Source organism: Oncorhynchus gorbuscha, linkage group LG02 (genome assembly GCF_021184085.1).
Source record: "Oncorhynchus gorbuscha isolate QuinsamMale2020 ecotype Even-year linkage group LG02, OgorEven_v1.0, whole genome shotgun sequence".
Classification (NCBI taxonomy): domain Eukaryota; kingdom Metazoa; phylum Chordata; class Actinopteri; order Salmoniformes; family Salmonidae; genus Oncorhynchus; species Oncorhynchus gorbuscha.
The window spans coordinates 107,635,573-107,654,231 of record NC_060174.1 but is presented as its reverse complement, the minus strand read 5'-3'; the positions used below and the strand labels follow the sequence as shown (position 1 = coordinate 107,654,231).

The window sequence follows — 18,659 nt, the reverse complement described above, 5'->3', positions numbered from 1 at the left end:
TTTACGTGACCCATTCAGGTAGCTTGGTGACCCATTCAGGTAGCTTGGTGACCCATTCAGGTAGCTTGGTGACCCTTTCAGGTAGCTTGGTGACCCATTCAGGTAGCTTGGTGACCCATTCAGGTAGCTTGGTGACCCATTCAGGTAGCTTGGTGACCCTTTCAGGTAGCTTGGTGACCCATTCAGGTTGCTTGGTGACCCATTCAGGTAGCTTGGTGACCCATTCAGGTAGCTTGGTGACCCATTCAGGTAGCTTGGTGACCCATTCAGGTAGCTTGGTGACCCATTCAGGTAGCTTGGTGACCCATTCAGGTAGCTTGGTGACCCATTCAGGTAGCTTGGTGACCCTTTCAGGTAGCTTGGTGACCCATTCAGGTAGCTTGGTGACCCTTTCAGGTAGCTTGGTGACCCATTCAGGTTGCTTGGTGATGACCATAATAATGTGACCCATTGTGATGACCATAATAATGTGATCATTGTGATGACCATAATAATGTGATCATTGTGATGACCATAATAATCATTGTGCAGCCGATTTTATCCAAGGCAGTAAACATTAGACTATTGACTGGTATTTTGTCAACCTGACGTGCCTTTTCTAATTGCCCCTGAGGTGATAAAAATGGTTATATGAAAATGTAATTGAACGTATGAAGCTAATATGGGACTTTCAGTCATATATTCTCTGTCCTCTTCTTCTCTGTCCTCTTCTCTGTCTTCTTCTCTGTCCTCTTCTCTGTCCTCTTCTCTGTCCTCTTATTCTCTGTCCTCTTATTCTCTGTCCTCTTCTCTGTCCTCTTATTCTCTGTCCTCTTCTCTGTCCTCTTCTCTGTCCTCTTATTCTCTGTCCTCTTCTCTGTCCTCTTCTTCTCTGTCCTCTTCTTCTCTGTCCTCTTCTTCTCTGTCCTCTTCTCTGTCCTCTTCTTCTCTGTCCTCTTCTTCTTTGTCCTCTTCTTCTCTGTCCTCTTCTTCTTTGTCCTCTTCTCTGTCCTCTTATTCTCTGTCCTCTTCTCTGTCCTCTTCTTCTCTGTCCTCTTCTTCTCTGTCCTCTTCTTCTCTGTCCTCTTCTCTGTCCTCTTCTTCTCTGTCCTCTTCTTCTTTGTCCTCTTCTTCTCTGTCCTCTTCTTCTTTGTCCTCTTCTTCTCTGTCCTCTTCTTCTCTGTCCTCTTCTCTGTCCTCTTCTTCTCTGTCCTCTTCTTCTTTGTCCTCTTCTTCTCTGTCCTCTTCTTCTCTGTCCTCTTCTTCTCTGTCCTCTTCTTCTCTGTCCTCTTCTCTGTCCTCACCAGCAGCATTCACAGGAGTTGCACTGTAGAGGTAGCTCGTGGTATCTGGCGCCATCTTCTGGCTACAACATGGCATGACTCTGGTTAAGAATAAATAAAAGACAAGCAGAGGGCTTTCCATTTAGTTTTGTATGGAGGTAGAGTGCAGCCTCCTCTGTTTATTAGACATTATTCATACTGACAAACTGAAATGGTCCACACACACAGTAGTGGAGAGGGTAGTAAGTTTTAAGTTCCTCGGCGTACACATCACAGACAAACTGAATTGGTCCACCCACACAGTTAGCATCGTGAAGAAGGCGCAGCTGCGCCTCTTCAACCTCAGGAGGCTGAAAAAATTTGGCGTAACACCTACAACCCTCACAAATTTTTACAGATGCACAACTGAGAGCATCCGGTTGGGCTGTATCACCGCCTGGTACGGCAACTAAACCGCCCACATCCGCAAAGCTCTCCGGAAGGTGGTGCGGTCTGCACAACGCATCACCGGGGGCAAACTACCTGCCCTTCAGGACACCTACACCACCCGATGCCACAGGAAGGCCAAAATGATGATCAAGGACAACAACCACCCGAGCCACTGCCTGTTCACCCCGCTATCATCCAGAAGGCGAGGTCAGTACAGGTGCATCAAAGCAGGGACCGAGAGACTGAAAAACAGCTTCTATCTCAAGGCCATTGGACTGTTAAACAGCCATCACTAGCACATCAGAGGCGGCTACCTCTAGACATAGACTAGGAATTGTGAAACTGTTAGACATGTTTGATATTACTGCGCTGCCGGAGCTAGAAGCACAAGCATTTCACTACATACACAATAACATCTGCTAAACATATGTATGTGACCAATATTTTTATTATTATTTGAGATTAAATATAGAGGTAGAGTGTAGATTCCCATGCTATACATTATCCATACTGGTTAAGAGTCAATATGGAGGTAGAGTGTAGAGTGTAGATTCCCCTGCTATACATTATCCATACTGGTTAAGAGTCAATATGGAGGTAGAGTGTAGAGTGTAGATTCCCTGTTACACATTATCCATACTGGTTAAGAGTCAATATGTAGGTAGAGTGTAGATTCCCATGCTATACATTATCCATACTGGTTAAGAGTCAATATGGAGGTAGAGTGTAGAGTGTAGATTCCTTGTTATACATTATCCATACTGGTTAAGAGTCAATATGGAGGTAGAGTGTAGATTCCCCTGTTATACATTATCCATACTGGTTAAGAGTCAATATGGAGGTAGAGTGTAGATTCCCCTGCTATACATTATCCATACTGGTTAAGAGTCAATATGGAGGTAGAGTGTAGATTCCCATGTTATACATTATCCATACTGGTTAAGAGTCAATATGGAGGTAGAGTGTAGATTCCCATGCTATACATTATCCATACTGGTTAAGAGTCAATATGGAGGTAGAGTGTAGCCTCCTGTCTACTAACCACTGGTCCTGGCAACACACCTGAACTTCATTACTCCCTGATTACTTGTAAAGCACTCTTCTGTTATCAGTTATCAAATTAAATCAAATCGAATTGTATTAGTCACGTGCGCTGAATACAACAGACCCCTAACCAACAATGCAGTTACAGCAGTAAAATAACAATAGCGAGACTATATACAGGGAGGTACCGGTACAGAGTCAATGTGCAGGGACACCGGTTAGTTGAGGTAGTATGTACATGTAGGTAGAGTTATTAAAGTGACTATGCATAGATGATAACAACAGAGAGTAGCAGTGGTGTAAAAGAGGGAGGGGGGGGCAATGCAAATAGTCTGGGTAGACATTTGATTAGGTGTTCATGAGGCTTATGGCTTGGGGTTAGAAGCTGTTTAGAAGCCTCTTGGACCTAGACTTGGTGCTCCGGTACCACTTGCCATGCGGTAGCAGAGAGAACAGTCCATGACTAGGGTGGCTGGAGTCTTTGACAATTTATAGGGCCTTCCTCTGACTCCACCTGATATAGAGGTCCTGGATGGCAGGAAGGTTATTATGGTGATTTACTGGGCGGTACGCACTGCCCTCTGTAGTGACTTGCGGTCGGAGGCAGAGCAGTTGCCATACCAGGCAGTGATGCAACCTGTCAGGATGCTCTCGATGGTGCAGCTGTAGAACCTTTTGAGGATCTGAGGACCCATGCCAAATCTTTTCAGTCTCCTGTGGGGGAATAGGTTTTGTCGTGCCCTCTTCACGACTGTCTTGGTGTGCTTGGACCATGTTAGTTTGTTGGTGATGTGGGCACCAAGGAACTTGAAGCTCTCAACCTGATCCACTACAACCCCATCGATGAGAATGGGGGCGTGATCAGTCATCTTTTCCTGTAGTCAAAAAATAGAACGCTAATTTGACTGCTTCATGTCAAAGTACATGAACCTACGGAGTCAGGAAAAAAAATGAACCAGCCATTTATCTATCGTAATTTAAGACAAATCGTACAATTGTACAATTGGTGATGCTTAAAACAATGTGTTTTTTAAAAAAAAAAAGTTACAGAGACAGATTGATTCTAAGCTTCCTGGAGCACCCGGAAGTGGTTAAATTCACCCCAAAGGTGTTTTGATATACCCAACCTGCAGTTTGTGAAAACATTTCAACCCTGCAAATCAGTCCATTCTTAACGTCAAGAGTTTAAACTCAGGATTATTCTGTAAAAGTCTTCCCCAATGAGGATATGTGTTGACTTATAGCTTCCTGTGCCAACTGGAAGTGCCTTAAATTGGGGACATAGGAGCTGTTTCGAAGGGATAAAAATGTCACATCTTTCCAAAACTTCATACGTGTGATTAGGCAACCCTCATGAACTGTAAATCAGTCATTTCTCCCAACAGATGTCAAAGAAAAACTCTCTCACACACACACACACACACGCACGCACGCACACGCACGCACACGCACACACACACACACACACACACACACACACACACACACACACACACACACACACACACACACACACACACACACACACGCACACACGCACACACGGATAAACAGCAAGGATGGAGAGACATGGTGCGGAGCTTAAACTTGTTATGGCTTCAATCCCACTACCGAGATCGACATGACGACTACCAGTGAAAATAGAGAGCGCCAAATTCAAACCACAGACATCTCATAATTACAATTCCTAAAACATACATGTGTTTTACATCATTTTAAAGTTAATATTGTTGTTAATCCCACCAAAGTGTCCGATTTCAAGTTTCAGCAAAAGCACTACAAACGATTATGTTAGGTCTCCACCAAACCACAATAAACACAGCCATTTTCCAGCAAAATATAGCATTCACAAAAAGTGGAAATAGAGATAAACATGAATCACATGCATGTTTTGTTTGATAACGGTCATACTTATATAAAAACATCTGAGTCTACATTGGTGTATCAGATTCACCAGTTCCAAAAACATCAAGTGTGTAACGGCTGGTTTCTTCCTCTGATCGGACCAAGATGCAGTGTGGTAAGTACCGGCTGGTTTCTTCCTCTTCCTCTGATCGGACCAAGATGCAGTGTGGTAAGTACCGGCTGGTTTCTTCCTCTTCCTCTGATCGGACCAAGATGCAGTGTGGTAAGTACCGGCTGGTTTCTTCCTCTTCCTCTGATCGGACCAAGATGTAGTGTGGTAAGTACCGGCTGGTTTCTTCCTCTTCCTCTGATCGGACCAAGATGCGGTAAGTGTCCATGTTATAATAAGAAAAACTCAACATGAACACAAAATATAAAAACAATAAATGTGAAAAAAACGAAACAGTCCCGTAAGTAGTAGTAAGAAGGATCGGAGGACCAATGCCCAGCTTGGTAAGTAACCGCTGGTTCCTTCCTCTTCCTCTGATCGGACCAAGATGCAGTGTGGTAAGTACCGGCTGGTTTCTTCCTCTTCCTCTGATCGGACCAAGATGCAGTGTGGTAAGTACCGGCTGGTTTCTTCCTCTTCCTCTGATCGGACCAAGATGCAGTGTGGTAAGTACCGGCTGGTTCCTTCCTCTTCCTCTGATCGGACCAAGATGCAGTGTGATAAGTACCGGCTGGTTCCTTCCTCTTCCTCTGATCGGACCAAGATGCAGTGTGGTAAGTACCGGCTGGTTTCTTCCTCTTCCTCTGATCGGACCAAGATGCAGTGTGGTAAGTACCGGCTGGTTTCTTCCTCTTCCTCTGATCGGACCAATAGTGTGGTAAGTACCGGCTGGTTTCTTCCTCTTCCTCTGATCGGACCAAGATGCAGTGTGGTAAGTACCGGCTGGTTTCTTCCTCTTCCTCTGATCGGACCAAGATGTAGTGTGGTAAGTACCGGCTGGTTTCTTCCTCTTCCTCTGATCGGACCAAGATGCGGTAAGTGTCCATGTTATAATAAGAAAAACTCAACATGAACACAAAATATAAAAACAATAAATGTGAAAAAAACGAAACAGTCCCGTAAGTAGTAGTAAGAAGGATCGGAGGACCAATGCCCAGCTTGGTAAGTAACCGCTGGTTCCTTCCTCTTCCTCTGATCGGACCAAGATGCAGTGTGGTAAGTACCGGCTGGTTTCTTCCTCTTCCTCTGATCGGACCAAGATGCAGTGTGGTAAGTACCGGCTGGTTTCTTCCTCTTCCTCTGATCGGACCAAGATGCAGTGTGGTAAGTACCGGCTGGTTCCTTCCTCTTCCTCTGATCGGACCAAGATGCAGTGTGATAAGTACCGGCTGGTTCCTTCCTCTTCCTCTGATCGGACCAAGATGCAGTGTGGTAAGTACCGGCTGGTTTCTTCCTCTTCCTCTGATCGGACCAAGATGCAGTGTGGTATCCGGCTGGTTTCTTCCTCTTCCTCTGATCGGACCAAGATGCAGTGTGGTAAGTACCGGCTGGTTTCTTCCTCTTCCTCTGATCGGACCAAGATGCAGTGTGGTAAGTACCGGCTGGTTTCTTCCTCTTCCTCTGATCGGACCAAGATGTAGTGTGGTAAGTACCGGCTGGTTTCTTCCTCTTCCTCTGATCGGACCAAGATGCAAGTGTCCATGTTATAATAAGAAAAACTCAACATGAACACAAAATATAAAAACAATAAATGTGAAAAAAACGAAACAGTCCCGTAAGTAGTAGTAAGAAGGATCGGAGGACCAATGCCCAGCTTGGTAAGTAACCGCTGGTTCCTTCCTCTTCCTCTGATCGGACCAAGATGCAGTGTGGTAAGTACCGGCTGGTTTCTTCCTCTTCCTCTGATCGGACCAAGATGCAGTGTGGTAAGTACCGGCTGGTTTCTTCCTCTTCCTCTGATCGGACCAAGATGTAGTGTGGTAAGTACCGGCTGGTTTCTTCCTCTTCCTCTGATCGGACCAAGATGCAGTGTGGTAAGTACCGGCTGGTTTCTTCCTCTTCCTCTGATCGGACCAAGATGCAGTGTGGTAAGTACCGGCTGGTTTCTTCCTCTTCCTCTGATCGGACCAAGATGCAGTGTGGTAAGTACCGGCTGGTTTCTTCCTCTTCCTCTGATCGGACCAAGATGCAGTGTGGTAAGTACCGGCTGGTTCCTTCCTCTTCCTCTGATCGGACCAAGATGCAGTGTGGTAAGTACCGGCTGGTTCCTTCCTCTTCCTCTGATCGGACCAAGATGCAGTGTGGTAAGTACCGGCTGGTTTCTTCCTCTTCCTCTGATCGGACCAAGATGCAGTGTGGTAAGTACCGGCTGGTTTCTTCCTCTTCCTCTGATCGGACCAAGATGCAGTGTGGTAAGTACCGGCTGGTTTCTTCCTCTTCCTCTGATCGGACCAAGATGTAGTGTGGTAAGTACCGGCTGGTTCCTTCCTCTTCCTCTGATCGGACCAAGATGTAAGTGTCCATGTTATAATAAGAAAAACTCAACATGAACACAAAATATAAAAACAATAAATGTGAAAAAAAACGAAACAGTCCCGTAAGTAGTAGTAAGAAGGATCGGAGGACCAATGCCCAGCTTGGTAAGTAACCGCTGGTTCCTTCCTCTTCCTCTGATCGGACCAAGATGCAGTGTGGTAAGTACCGGCTGGTTTCTTCCTCTTCCTCTGATCGGACCAAGATGCAGTGTGGTAAGTACCGGCTGGTTTCTTCCTCTTCCTCTGATCGGACCAAGATGTAGTGTGGTAAGTACCGGCTGGTTTCTTCCTCTTCCTCTGATCGGACCAAGATGCAGTGTGGTAAGTACCGGCTGGTTTCTTCCTCTTCCTCTGATCGGACCAAGATGCAGTGTGGTAAGTACCGGCTGGTTTCTTCCTCTTCCTCTGATCGACCAAGATGCAGTGTGGTAAGTACCGGCTGGTTTCTTCCTCTTCCTCTGATCGGACCAAGATGCAGTGTGGTAAGTACCGGCTGGTTCCTTCCTCTTCCTCTGATCCGACCAAGATGCAGTGTGGTAAGTACCGGCTGGTTCCTTCCTCTTCCTCTGATCGGACCAAGATGCAGTGTGGTAAGTACCGGCTGGTTTCTTCCTCTTCCTCTGATCGGACCAAGATGCAGTGTGGTAAGTACCGGCTGGTTTCTTCCTCTTACTCTGATCGGACCAAGATGTAGTGTGGTAAGTACCGGCTGGTTTCTTCCTCTTCCTCTGATCGGACCAAGATGCAGTGTGGTAAGTACCGGCTGGTTCCTTCCTCTTCCTCTGATCGGACCAAGATGCGGTAAGTGTCCATGTTATAATAAGAAAAACTCAACATGAACACAAAATATAAAAACAATAAATGTGAAAAAAACGAAACAGTCCCGTAAGTAGTAGTAAGAAGGATCGGAGGACCAATGCCCAGCTTGGTAAGTAACCGCTGGTTCCTTCCTCTTCCTCTGATCGGACCAAGATGCAGTGTGGTAAGTACCGGCTGGTTTCTTCCTCTTCCTCTGATCGGACCAAGATGCAGTGTGGTAAGTACCGGCTGGTTTCTTCCTCTTCCTCTGATCGGACCAATGCGCAGCGTTCATTATATTTATTTATAACTCAGAACACGAAAGAATAAAACAACAAAGAGAACGATATGAAACCGAAACAGTCCTGTACATCCTGTACATACATAAAACACAGGACAGAAACACCCACGAAACACAGGTGGAAAAAGGCTACCTAACTAACGACACCTGCCTCTGATTGAGAACCATACCAGGCCGAACACAGAAATAGAAAGACAAAGAGACACAAAACGTAGACTGCACCCCCCCCCCAACTCACGCCCTGACCATACTAAAATAAAGACAAAACAAAGGAAATAAAGGTCAGAACATGACAAATTGATTTCTTACGGTGCCAATAAGTTCCATTCATTGTTGTCCATTTCAGCTTACAGTTATGAGTGAACAGGGAGTACAGGAGGTACCTAAGAACACACTCCTGAGGGGTTCTTGTGTTGAGGGTCAGCGTGGTGGATGTGTTGTTACCTACCCTTACCACCTGGGGGCTGACCGTCAGGAAGTCCAGCATCCAGTTGCAGAGGGAGGTGTTTAGTCTCAGGTTCCTTAGCTTAGTGATGAGTTTTGAGGGCACTATGGTGTTGAACGCTGAGCCGGTATGGTAAATAACCAGTATGTTCATAGTGTCATCGTTCAGCCACGACTCCGTGAATCATAAGATGTTACAGTTTTGAAGGTCCCATTGGTAGTTTAATATTCTGCGTGTGTCATCGATTTTATTGTCCAAAGATTGCACATTTGCTAGCAAAATGGAAGGAAGTGGGGGTTTATTCGATCGCCTACGAATTCCCTCTGGACCCTTTTTCTCTGCTTCCTCTTCACTTTTTCCCGAGAAAGCAGTATATCATTTGCTTCGGGCTCGTCAGACTCCTTAAAATAAAAAAAGGATTCTGCCAGTCCGTGGTGAGTCATCGCAGTCCTGATGTCCAGAAGTTATTTTTGGTCATAAGAGCCGGTAGTGGCAACATTATGTACAAAATAAGTTTAAAAATAAGTTACAAACAACACACAAACAACGCAAATAACCCCCACAATCGGTTGGGGACACGTAAAACGTCAGACCTTCTTCTCTGGCGCCATTGTTATCCGGTAGTATTGGTTATGTCTCCTTGTCAGAGGTTTCTCTTGTTTTCTATCATTCTATGTTCATTATTATTAAACTCACCTACTGCACCTGCTTCCTGACTACCTGCATCAATACTACAGAATACCTCAACAAATGGAAGCAGCTGTTAATCAGAACATCTCCCAGATGCTCAGCGAACAGGGACACCTACTTTGCCAAATCCCATGACCAACTGGCACAATTGGGGTCGGCTATGGATGAGGCCCTCGCTTTCTTCAACGTCTCGACACTCCACGAGGGGCTTCACCTCCAACAAGCGGAGGATTCTCTACCACAAGTCGAGCCTAGCCCATCCAACAGTTCTCCCAGGTCAGCTATGCCCGTTTGTCATTCCCAGACAAATAGGACGGGTCTCCACCCAAATGCTGTGGCTTCCTCATCCAGTGCTCCCTCTATTTTGCTCATCAGATAGGAGCCCCCACCACGGAGAGGTCCAACGTTGCCACAGTTATTTTCCTGCTGACTGGACGGGTGTTGGAGTGGGCCACGGCCGCTGTGATTGGCTCAGTGTTCTGTCACTCATGGAGAAATTCAAAACTGTTGGGTGCTGTCATAGAGTTACATTAGAAGTGCCCATCCAAGAAGGCTCAAGTTCATTGGCCACAGATAAAATGACGTCAAATCACGTTATATCTACAGCAGCTTTGATTGGACTGATCATGTCAACATCATACTTTCAAAATCTTAGCTAGCAGTCATCATTAACACTCTACTGGCAAATCCTGTTTAATCCTTGTCATATAGATAAATTATAGATAAAACGGATCACTGCTCATTGGACATAAACATTACACAAGTTGGAAATCGCAAATTCAACAATGAGTGGTTTGGAAAGAACCAGTGGCGAACTGCAAGCATTGCAAAGCAACCAAGTAGCCTGCTATTCAGTGGAGTAGGAGTGTGGTCCCTAGTCTGGATTTAAGGGTCTCTTTTCCAAGCTTAAAATGATAAAGATTCAACATTGGCCAAAAACATCAATAAAATCTAGCTCCGACTGGGAAAACAACATTTTGGAATTTGGAATTGTAAGTCGGGAACTCGGACCTCTTTCTAGAGCTACGACCTGAAGATCTCTGATGTCATCCTGATTCGACCTTGTTATCTTTCCCCCAAGAGTTGTGGGAGATTATGTGCATGATTTGATAGCAAAAGAAGAAGGGTACACTTATGGGTTCATTCCCTGTTCTGGTAAAGTGCATTGTCTGTTGTGTGGGGCAGGAAGCGGATGGAGGCCGTGGGGGTATGGGATAGCTGAGAAACATTCCTAGACCAGCTGGGCATACAAGGATCAAAAAGGTTGTCTGAGGACGGGGTCAGTCCAAATGACCAACTGATGGATTACAGACATCAATCACAGGGCCGCTGGGTACCCTAAAGCTAAGAGAGATAAAAGACACACACACAAAAGGGACACAGAGTTAATTACAGAGCCAAAGCACAGGGCTGTAAAATAGAGGAATGGAAACTATTTTTAGTATAGCTGGACACGCTAGAAACTGAGGAGACATCAATCTGCTGATCCTGGATAGTCCACAAACAAAAGAATGCATTTAGCTAAGTGCAGGAACAGCAAGGGTCTTGTAATCTGCCGAAAGCAGATGTGGGCGTTACTGGTCTGTACAAGCAGGATGCACGGATTGGAATGTAACGTAATTTACATGTGGGATGGGCTTATATGTGATATGTGGATAAATACTGGAGCCAGGGCTCTGGAAAAGGGGTGGGTCCCATGAGTCCCGCGGGACTCTCCAACTTATGATACGGGTGTATTAAAAGTCTATCATTAAATTCAAAGTTCTTGGTCGTGTCATGTTTGAATCGATTGGCCACTACAGAGTTCCCAGTTGTCCTGAAAGCACCATAAATCCAGAGAATGACAGAATTTGAAAAGGTTTCATGACAAAATTTGCCCACGAAGGACCACCGTGCCGTGCCACCTTCCTGTTCAAGTGAGGACAGCACAGCAAGGGGAGTCCAAAAAAGTATTCTGTGCTGCTGCATAAATAATGTAATATGCCAGGGAGATATCTATACTGTAACTAAGAAGGTCATATAAAATGTATGTTGTGTTCACTGCCAGCTGTTAGTAGCCCATGTGCCCTTTCCACCCTAAACTTTTCCACCTAAACTTTTCCACCTACTCTTCTGACCTGGTGGTGCACATGTAGCCTATAACCTGTTTAGAGAAATGGAATCATTGAATATTGTAAGACCTTTCATTGTCTGCTTATATGCCCCCCTTTATTTATCCAACAGCTCTGACTTTGTGTACAGGGAGAACAATGTAAGAATGGCCCATGTTCAGAATTCTGTCGCTGTACATTTCAAAAGTGCTGAACAAATAGTTTTATTGAATACCTCCCATATTAGCTCATTCATGTCTTATTTGAAATTACAGATTGCCTCTTATGCGGTCGTCATCCCCTTATGCAATAATTTCTACATCTCCATTGTCCGTAGAAACATGTGCAAGTCAGCCATATCAGCTATGTTTATTTAAAAGGCAGTAAATGAGGCTGAATGAACTGTTTCACTGCCAGACAAGGCATCCCCTGATAGCCAGGTGTAGCAGTGGTAATATGTTGGACTGCTTTAAGGAAGGCTTAACTGTTTCACTGTATGATAAACAGAGGATAATGTATGATAAACAGAGGATAATGTATAATAAACAGAGGATAATGTATAATAAACAGAGGATAATGTATGATAAACAGTGGATAATGTATGATAAACAGTGGATAATGTATGATAAACAGATGATAATGTATGCTAAACAGAGGATAATGTATGATAAACAGATGATAATGTATGATAAACAGAGGATCATGTATGATAAACAGAGGATAATGTATGATAAACAGAGGATAATGTATGATAAACAGAGGACAATGTATGATAAACAATGGATAATGTATGATAAACAGAGGACAATGTATGATAAACATAGGATAATGTATGATAAACAGTGGATAATGTATGATAAAAAGAGGATAATGTATGATAAACAGAGGACAATGTATGATAAACATATGTATAATAAACAGAGGATAATGTACGATAAACAGAGGATAATGTATGATAAACAGAGGATAATGTATGATAAACAGAGGATAACGTATGATAAACACAGGATAATGTACACTAAACAGATGATAATGTATGATAACAGAGGATAATGTATAATAAACAGAGGATAATGTGTGTAAAACAGAGGATAATGTACACTAAACAGATGATAATGTATGATAACAGAGGATAATGTATAATAAACAGAGGATAATGTGTGTAAGACAGTGGATAATGTATGATAAACAGAGGATAATGTATGATAAAAAGGGGAGGTGTAATGTACACTAAACAGATGATAATGGGAATCAGGGAAATGCTAATAAACAGTTTGTGAGTTTAATAAAAGATGATAATGTATGATAACAGATAATGTAAAAAACAAGATAATGAACACAGTGGATAATGTATGAAAACAGAGGATAATGTACAATAAACAGAGGATAATGTACAATAAACAGAGGATAATGTGTGTAAAACAGAGCATATACTACCTGACAACTGATAACAGTAGAGTGCTCTATTAAGGGTGAGTAAATCAGGGAGTAAATGAAGTCCAGGTGTGACTGATGATGAGACCGGTGACGATTTTAGCATGTGTACGTCTTGGTGGGACAAACAAAACAAAACACTCTGCCCTCTGCACCCCTTCCCCCTCCCTCTTCTCCTCCACATTATCCATACTGGTTGAGAGTTAATCAGACAGCACAATTAACTGGCTTGTTTAAAATTAGATTTACTGTTTGTTATGATACTATAAAATACAAATAAATGCTATTTTCAGAATGTCAAGTGCCATCTCTCCGTCAGATCCATTGAGAATAGTAATATCCAACAACGCCAGAGCAACGAGACCACCCAGTAGACGACGCAAGTCATATTTTAAAGATGAAACAGATATATATTTTTATACAACGATACAGAACCACGTGTGTGTGAGTCTCGTCTAGTGATAACAGCTACAGTGTTGAGTTGCCTGTTATATTCATTATATGTTATTACCCTGAAATAACATGTTATATATCTGAAATAACAGGTCATAACTCTGAAATAACAGGTCATAACTCTGAAATAACTCTGAATTAACAGGTCATAACTCTGAATTAACTGGTCATAACTCTGAAATAACATGTTATATATCTGAAATAACAGGTCATAACTCTGAATTAACTGGTCATAACTCTGAAATAACATGTTATATATCTGAAATAACAGGTCATAACTCTGAAATAACTCTGAATTAACAGGTCATAACTCTGAATTAACAGGTTATAACTCTGAATTAACAGGTCATAACCCTGAATTAACTGGTCATAACTCTGAATTAACAGGTCATAACTCTGAAATAACATGTTATAACCCTGAATTAACAGGTCATAACTCTGAATTAACTAGTCATAACTCTGAATTAACAGGTCATAACTCTGAATTAACAGGTTATAACTCTGAAATAACATGTTATATATCTGAAATAACATATTATAATCTGAATTAACAGGTCATAACCCTGAATTAACATGTTATAACCCTGAAATAACATGTTATATATCTGAAATAACATGTTATATATCTGAAATAACATGTTATATATCTGAATTAACATATCTGAAATAACATGTTATATATCTGAAATAACAGGTCATAACTCTGAATTAACATGTTATATATCTGAAATAACATGTTATATATCTGAAATAACATGTTATATATCTGAAATAACATGTTATATATCTGAAATAACATGTTATATATCTGAAATAACAGGTCATAACCCTGAATTAACATGTTATAACCGAACCCCTCGTCTATTGATGACAGGCAGAATGTTGTTCTTCCAGCCCTGTTCCCAGCACCCCAGGATGGCTATCCTACTTGTATTATAACATGTTATAACCCTATAACCCCCAGTGTGTGGTATCTCATCTCGTGATAACAGCCACGGTGTTGGGTTTCCGCGGTTCTGTCCGGCTATTCCCCCAACGCTGTCTCCATCGCCCCAGGATGGTTCTGATCTCCTTGGTCCTGAAACAGTAGATGAACGGGTTGGCCACTGGTGGGAACAGGCTGTAGAATAGAAGGACCACATCAGAACAAGTTGACTTTGTCAGTTGCCGCGGAAAAAGAAATATTTTTTTCCGTTTTACAAACCCCCTTGAGAAACACTAACACGCCCCTGGAGCAGGTTTATTGTCCATTTGATTCAAACGTAAATGAGTATTCTGCCCTTTTCCCAAACCCTAGAAACGTGGCGCACCTCTCATCTGTGGTCTACCTACCTATAGATGAGGCTGAGGCAGACGCGGAGATCAGGGGTAATTGTCACGTTGGGCATGTAGGGCGTGGAGTAGACTATGAAGCGGGGGATGTAGTAGATAAGAATGAGACATCCCTGAGTACCACAGGTAGAGAAGGTTTTCCGTCTGCCCTGGGATAGAGAGGAGAAAGTTGGAGAAAATCGCTCAGTGGGTTAGGGTTAGGGCAGAGAGACCCGGTGGGTTAGGGTTAGGGCAGGAAGACCCGGTGGGTTAGGGGTTAGGGCAGGAAGACCCGGTGGGTTAAGGGTTAGGGCAGAGAGACCCGGTGGGTTAGGGTTAGGGCAGAAAGACCCGGTGGGTTAGGGTTAGGGCAGAGAGACACAGTGGGTTAGGGGTTAGGGCAGAGAGACCCGGTGGGTTAGGGGTTAGGACAGAGAGACACAGTGGGTTAGGGTTAGGGCAGAGAGACACAGTGGGTTAGGGTTAGGACAGAGAGATATGGTGGGTTAGGGCAGAGAGACACAGTGGGTTAGGGTTAGGGCAGAGAGACCCGGTGGGTTAGGGGTTAGGACAGAGATATGCAGTGGGTTAGGGGTTACTGCAGAGAGATGTAGTGGGTTAGGGGTTAGGACAGAGAGATATGGTGGGTTAGGGTTAGGGCAGAGAGATATAGTGGGTAAGGACAGATAGATTTAGTGGGTTAGATGTAGTGGGTTAGGACAGAGAGATGTAGTGGGCTAGGAAAGAGAGATGTAGTGGGTTAGGGTTAGGACAGAGAGATGTAGTGGGTTAGGGTTAGGACAGAGAGATATAGTGGGTTAGGACAGAGAGATGTAGTGGGTTAGGGTTAGGACAGAGATATATAGTGGGTTAGGGTTAGGACAGAGATATATAGTGGGTTAGGGTTAGGACAGAGAGATGTAGTGGGTTAGGGTTAGGACAGAGAGATGTAGTGGGTTAGGGTTAGGACAGAGAGATGTAGTGGGTTAGGACAGAGAGATGTAGTGGGTTAGGGTTAGGACAGAGAGATATAGTGGGTTAGGACAGAGAGATGTAGTGGGTTAGGGTTAGGACAGAGATATATAGTGGGTTAGGGTTAGGACAGAGAGATGTAGTGGGTTAGGGTTAGGACAGAGATATAGTGGGTTAGGGTTAGGACAGAGAGATATAGTGGGTTAGGACAGAGAGATGTAGTGGGTTAGGGTTGGGACAGAGAGATATAGTGGGTTAGGACAGAGAGATGTAGTGGGTTAGGACAGAGAGATGTAGTGGGTTAGGGTTAGGACAGAGAGATATAGTGGGTTAGGACAGAGATATGTAGTGGGTTAGGACAGAGAGATATAGTGGGTTAGGACAGAGATATGTAGTGGGTTAGGACAGAGAGATATAGTGGGTTAGGGTTAGGATAGAGAGATGTAGTGGGTTAGGACAGAGAGATGCAGTGGGTTAGGACAGAGACATGCAGTGGGTTAGGACAGAGACACGCAGTGGGTTATGGATTAGGGTTAGCGGAATGGGCTAGGGTTAGGGGTAAGGTTTAGGACAGAGTAGTTGGATTTAGGGACACAAGCACAACCCCCCCCCCTCCAACCCATACACATCCAGCCCCCACCTTCCAAACACACTGTCTCTGACCTGTGCGTTGGCCATGCGCATCACGGTGACGATGATGCTGATGTAGGAGAAGATGATAAGGGAGAGGGGGACGAGGAGGACAAACATGGCCAGCCCATAGGAGCTATTATTGATCGCCACCATGTTGGAGCAGGACAGCCTAGTCAGTGCTATAGCATCACAGTAGACATGGAGGATACGGTTGGGACCACAGAATGACACTTTCTGGGAGATAAACAAACAAACACAGTCATTGTCAATGTCAACCCGGCCCAGATCCCAAAGTACACCGTAGGTTCTACAGATCAGGTCAACACTACTTTCTGGGAGGTGAATAAGAGTTTAGAGAAGGTGTAGTGTCATTCCCAATCAATAAGATTAATTTATAGGCCTTTTTACACCAGTAATGTCCATTAAAAGACGAACATAGATCACAAAGAGCAAACAGAATCGTAGTGTCAAGGAAGTGGGTTTCCTGTCACTTGTAGGCTTGTTTACGCGCCGCTGTGCGGATTGTTGTTAACCTTTCTTCGCTACCTGCCTACCTGCCTACCTGCCTACCTGCCTACCTGCCTATCTGCCTACCTGCCTATCTGCCTACCCGCCTACCCGCCTACCTGCCTACCCGCCTACCTGCCTACCTGCCTACCTGCCTACCTGCCTACCTGCCTACCTGCCTACCTGCCAACTTTACGGTTTTTACTTTTTAAAATACCGTTTTATATAATTTTATTTTTTCCCCTCACTCAACCTTTTTCATTCAACTTTTTCACCCCGGACTCTTTATCTGGACGGGGTTCATCAGGACCTCCGCCAGTCGAAGCTAAGTAGTAACATTAACGTTATGCCTTCTAATTGCAGTCGCTGTACTCATAATATACAGGAGAAATATCGCCTTATGGCGAGGATAGCTGTGCTGCAAGCCCAGCTTCAGACACAATCGTTAGGCAAGGGTCATTTAAGTGTAGGAAAGGACAAAACAGCGTCTGTGCCACCAATAAATGCAGAGAGTAGTATAAATCCCCTCGCACAGCCCCCGCAGCCTAACAATTTTCTCATGGCTTCCGGAGGGAAATGCTGTAGGAATGCACAACCGGTGTCACTCATTCAGACGAGAAACTTTCAACCGGTTTTCCCTATTAAGAAACGGGTCGGAGTCAGAGGCCGAGCCTTCTCTGGTCTCTACTCCTCCCGGTATGGTGTCTGAGACACTGAAGTCTCTCACCATTAGCTCTGACAAATTGAAAACCTTAGTCATTGGCGACTCCATTACCCGCAGTATTAGACTTAAAACAAATCATCCAGCGATCATAGACTGTTTACCAGGGGGCAGGGCTACCGACGTTAAGGCTAATCTGAAGATGGTGCTCGCTAAAGCTAAAACTGGTGAGTGTAGAGAGTATAGAGATATTGTTATCCACGTCGGCACCAACAATGTTAGGATGAAACAGTCAGAGGTCACCAAGAGCAACATAGCTTCAGCGTGTAAATCAGCTAGAAAGATGTGTCGGCATCGAGTAATTGTCTCTGGCCCCCTCCCAGTTAGGGGGAGTGATGAGCTCTACAGCAGAGTCTCACAACTCAATCGCTGGTTGAAAACTGTTTTCTGCCCCTCCCAAAAGATGGCATTTGTAGATAATTGGCCCTCTTTCTGGGACTCACCCACAAACAGGACCAAGCCTGGCCTGCTGAGGAGTAACGGACTCCCTCCTAGCTGGAGGGGTGCTCTCATCTTATCTACCAACATAGACAGGGCTCTAACTCCTCTAGCTCTACAATGAGATAGGGTGCAGGCCAGGCAGCAGGCTGACTGAAACATGGCTTAAGCCTGATGAATTTACTGTGTTAAATGAGTCCTCGCCTCCTGGTTACACAAGTGACCGTAACATTCACGATAGCAAATTTCAATTGACAAAAAAAAGAAGCTTCTAGTCATGAAATCTATGCAGCCATCACTTTTTATAGTTACTGTTTACAGGCCTCCTGGGCCATATACAGCGTTCCTCACTGAGTTCCCTGAATTCCTATCGGACCTTGTAGTCATGAGAATATTCTAACTTTTGGTGACTTCAATAGTCACATGGAAAAGTCCACAGACCCACTCCAAAAGGCTTTCGAAGCCATCATCGACTCAGTGGGTTTTGTCCAACATGTCTCCGGACCTACTCACTGTCACAGTCATACTCTGGACCGAGTTTTGTCCCATGGAATAAATGTTGTGGATCTTAATGTTTTTCCTCATAATCCTGGACTATCGGACCATCATTCTATTACGTTTGCAATCGCAACAAATAATCTGCTCAGACCCCAACCAAGGAGTTTCAAAAGTCGTGCTATAAATTCTCTGACAACCCAAAGATTCCTAGATGCTCTTCCAGACTCCCTCCACCTACCCAAGG

The 18,659-nt window shown here is 44.2% G+C and overlaps 1 protein-coding gene across 1 annotated transcript in view; it reads right to left on the bottom strand.

Moving 5' to 3' along the window:
• Window positions 1–14,083: 14,083 nt before the first annotated feature.
• LOC124015240 (olfactory receptor 1500-like) overlaps window positions 14,084–18,659 on the bottom strand; it is a 17,028-nt gene continuing 12,452 nt past the window's right edge. Inside the window, exons 5-7 of the mRNA XM_046330316.1 lie at window positions 16,282–16,485; window positions 14,668–14,816; window positions 14,084–14,455 (exon numbers count right to left, since the gene is read on the bottom strand). Of these exons, the coding sequence (XP_046186272.1) occupies window positions 14,311–14,455; window positions 14,668–14,816; window positions 16,282–16,485 (498 nt within the window). The 3' untranslated portion in view covers window positions 14,084–14,310. The remainder of the gene's footprint in view (window positions 14,456–14,667; window positions 14,817–16,281; window positions 16,486–18,659) is intronic.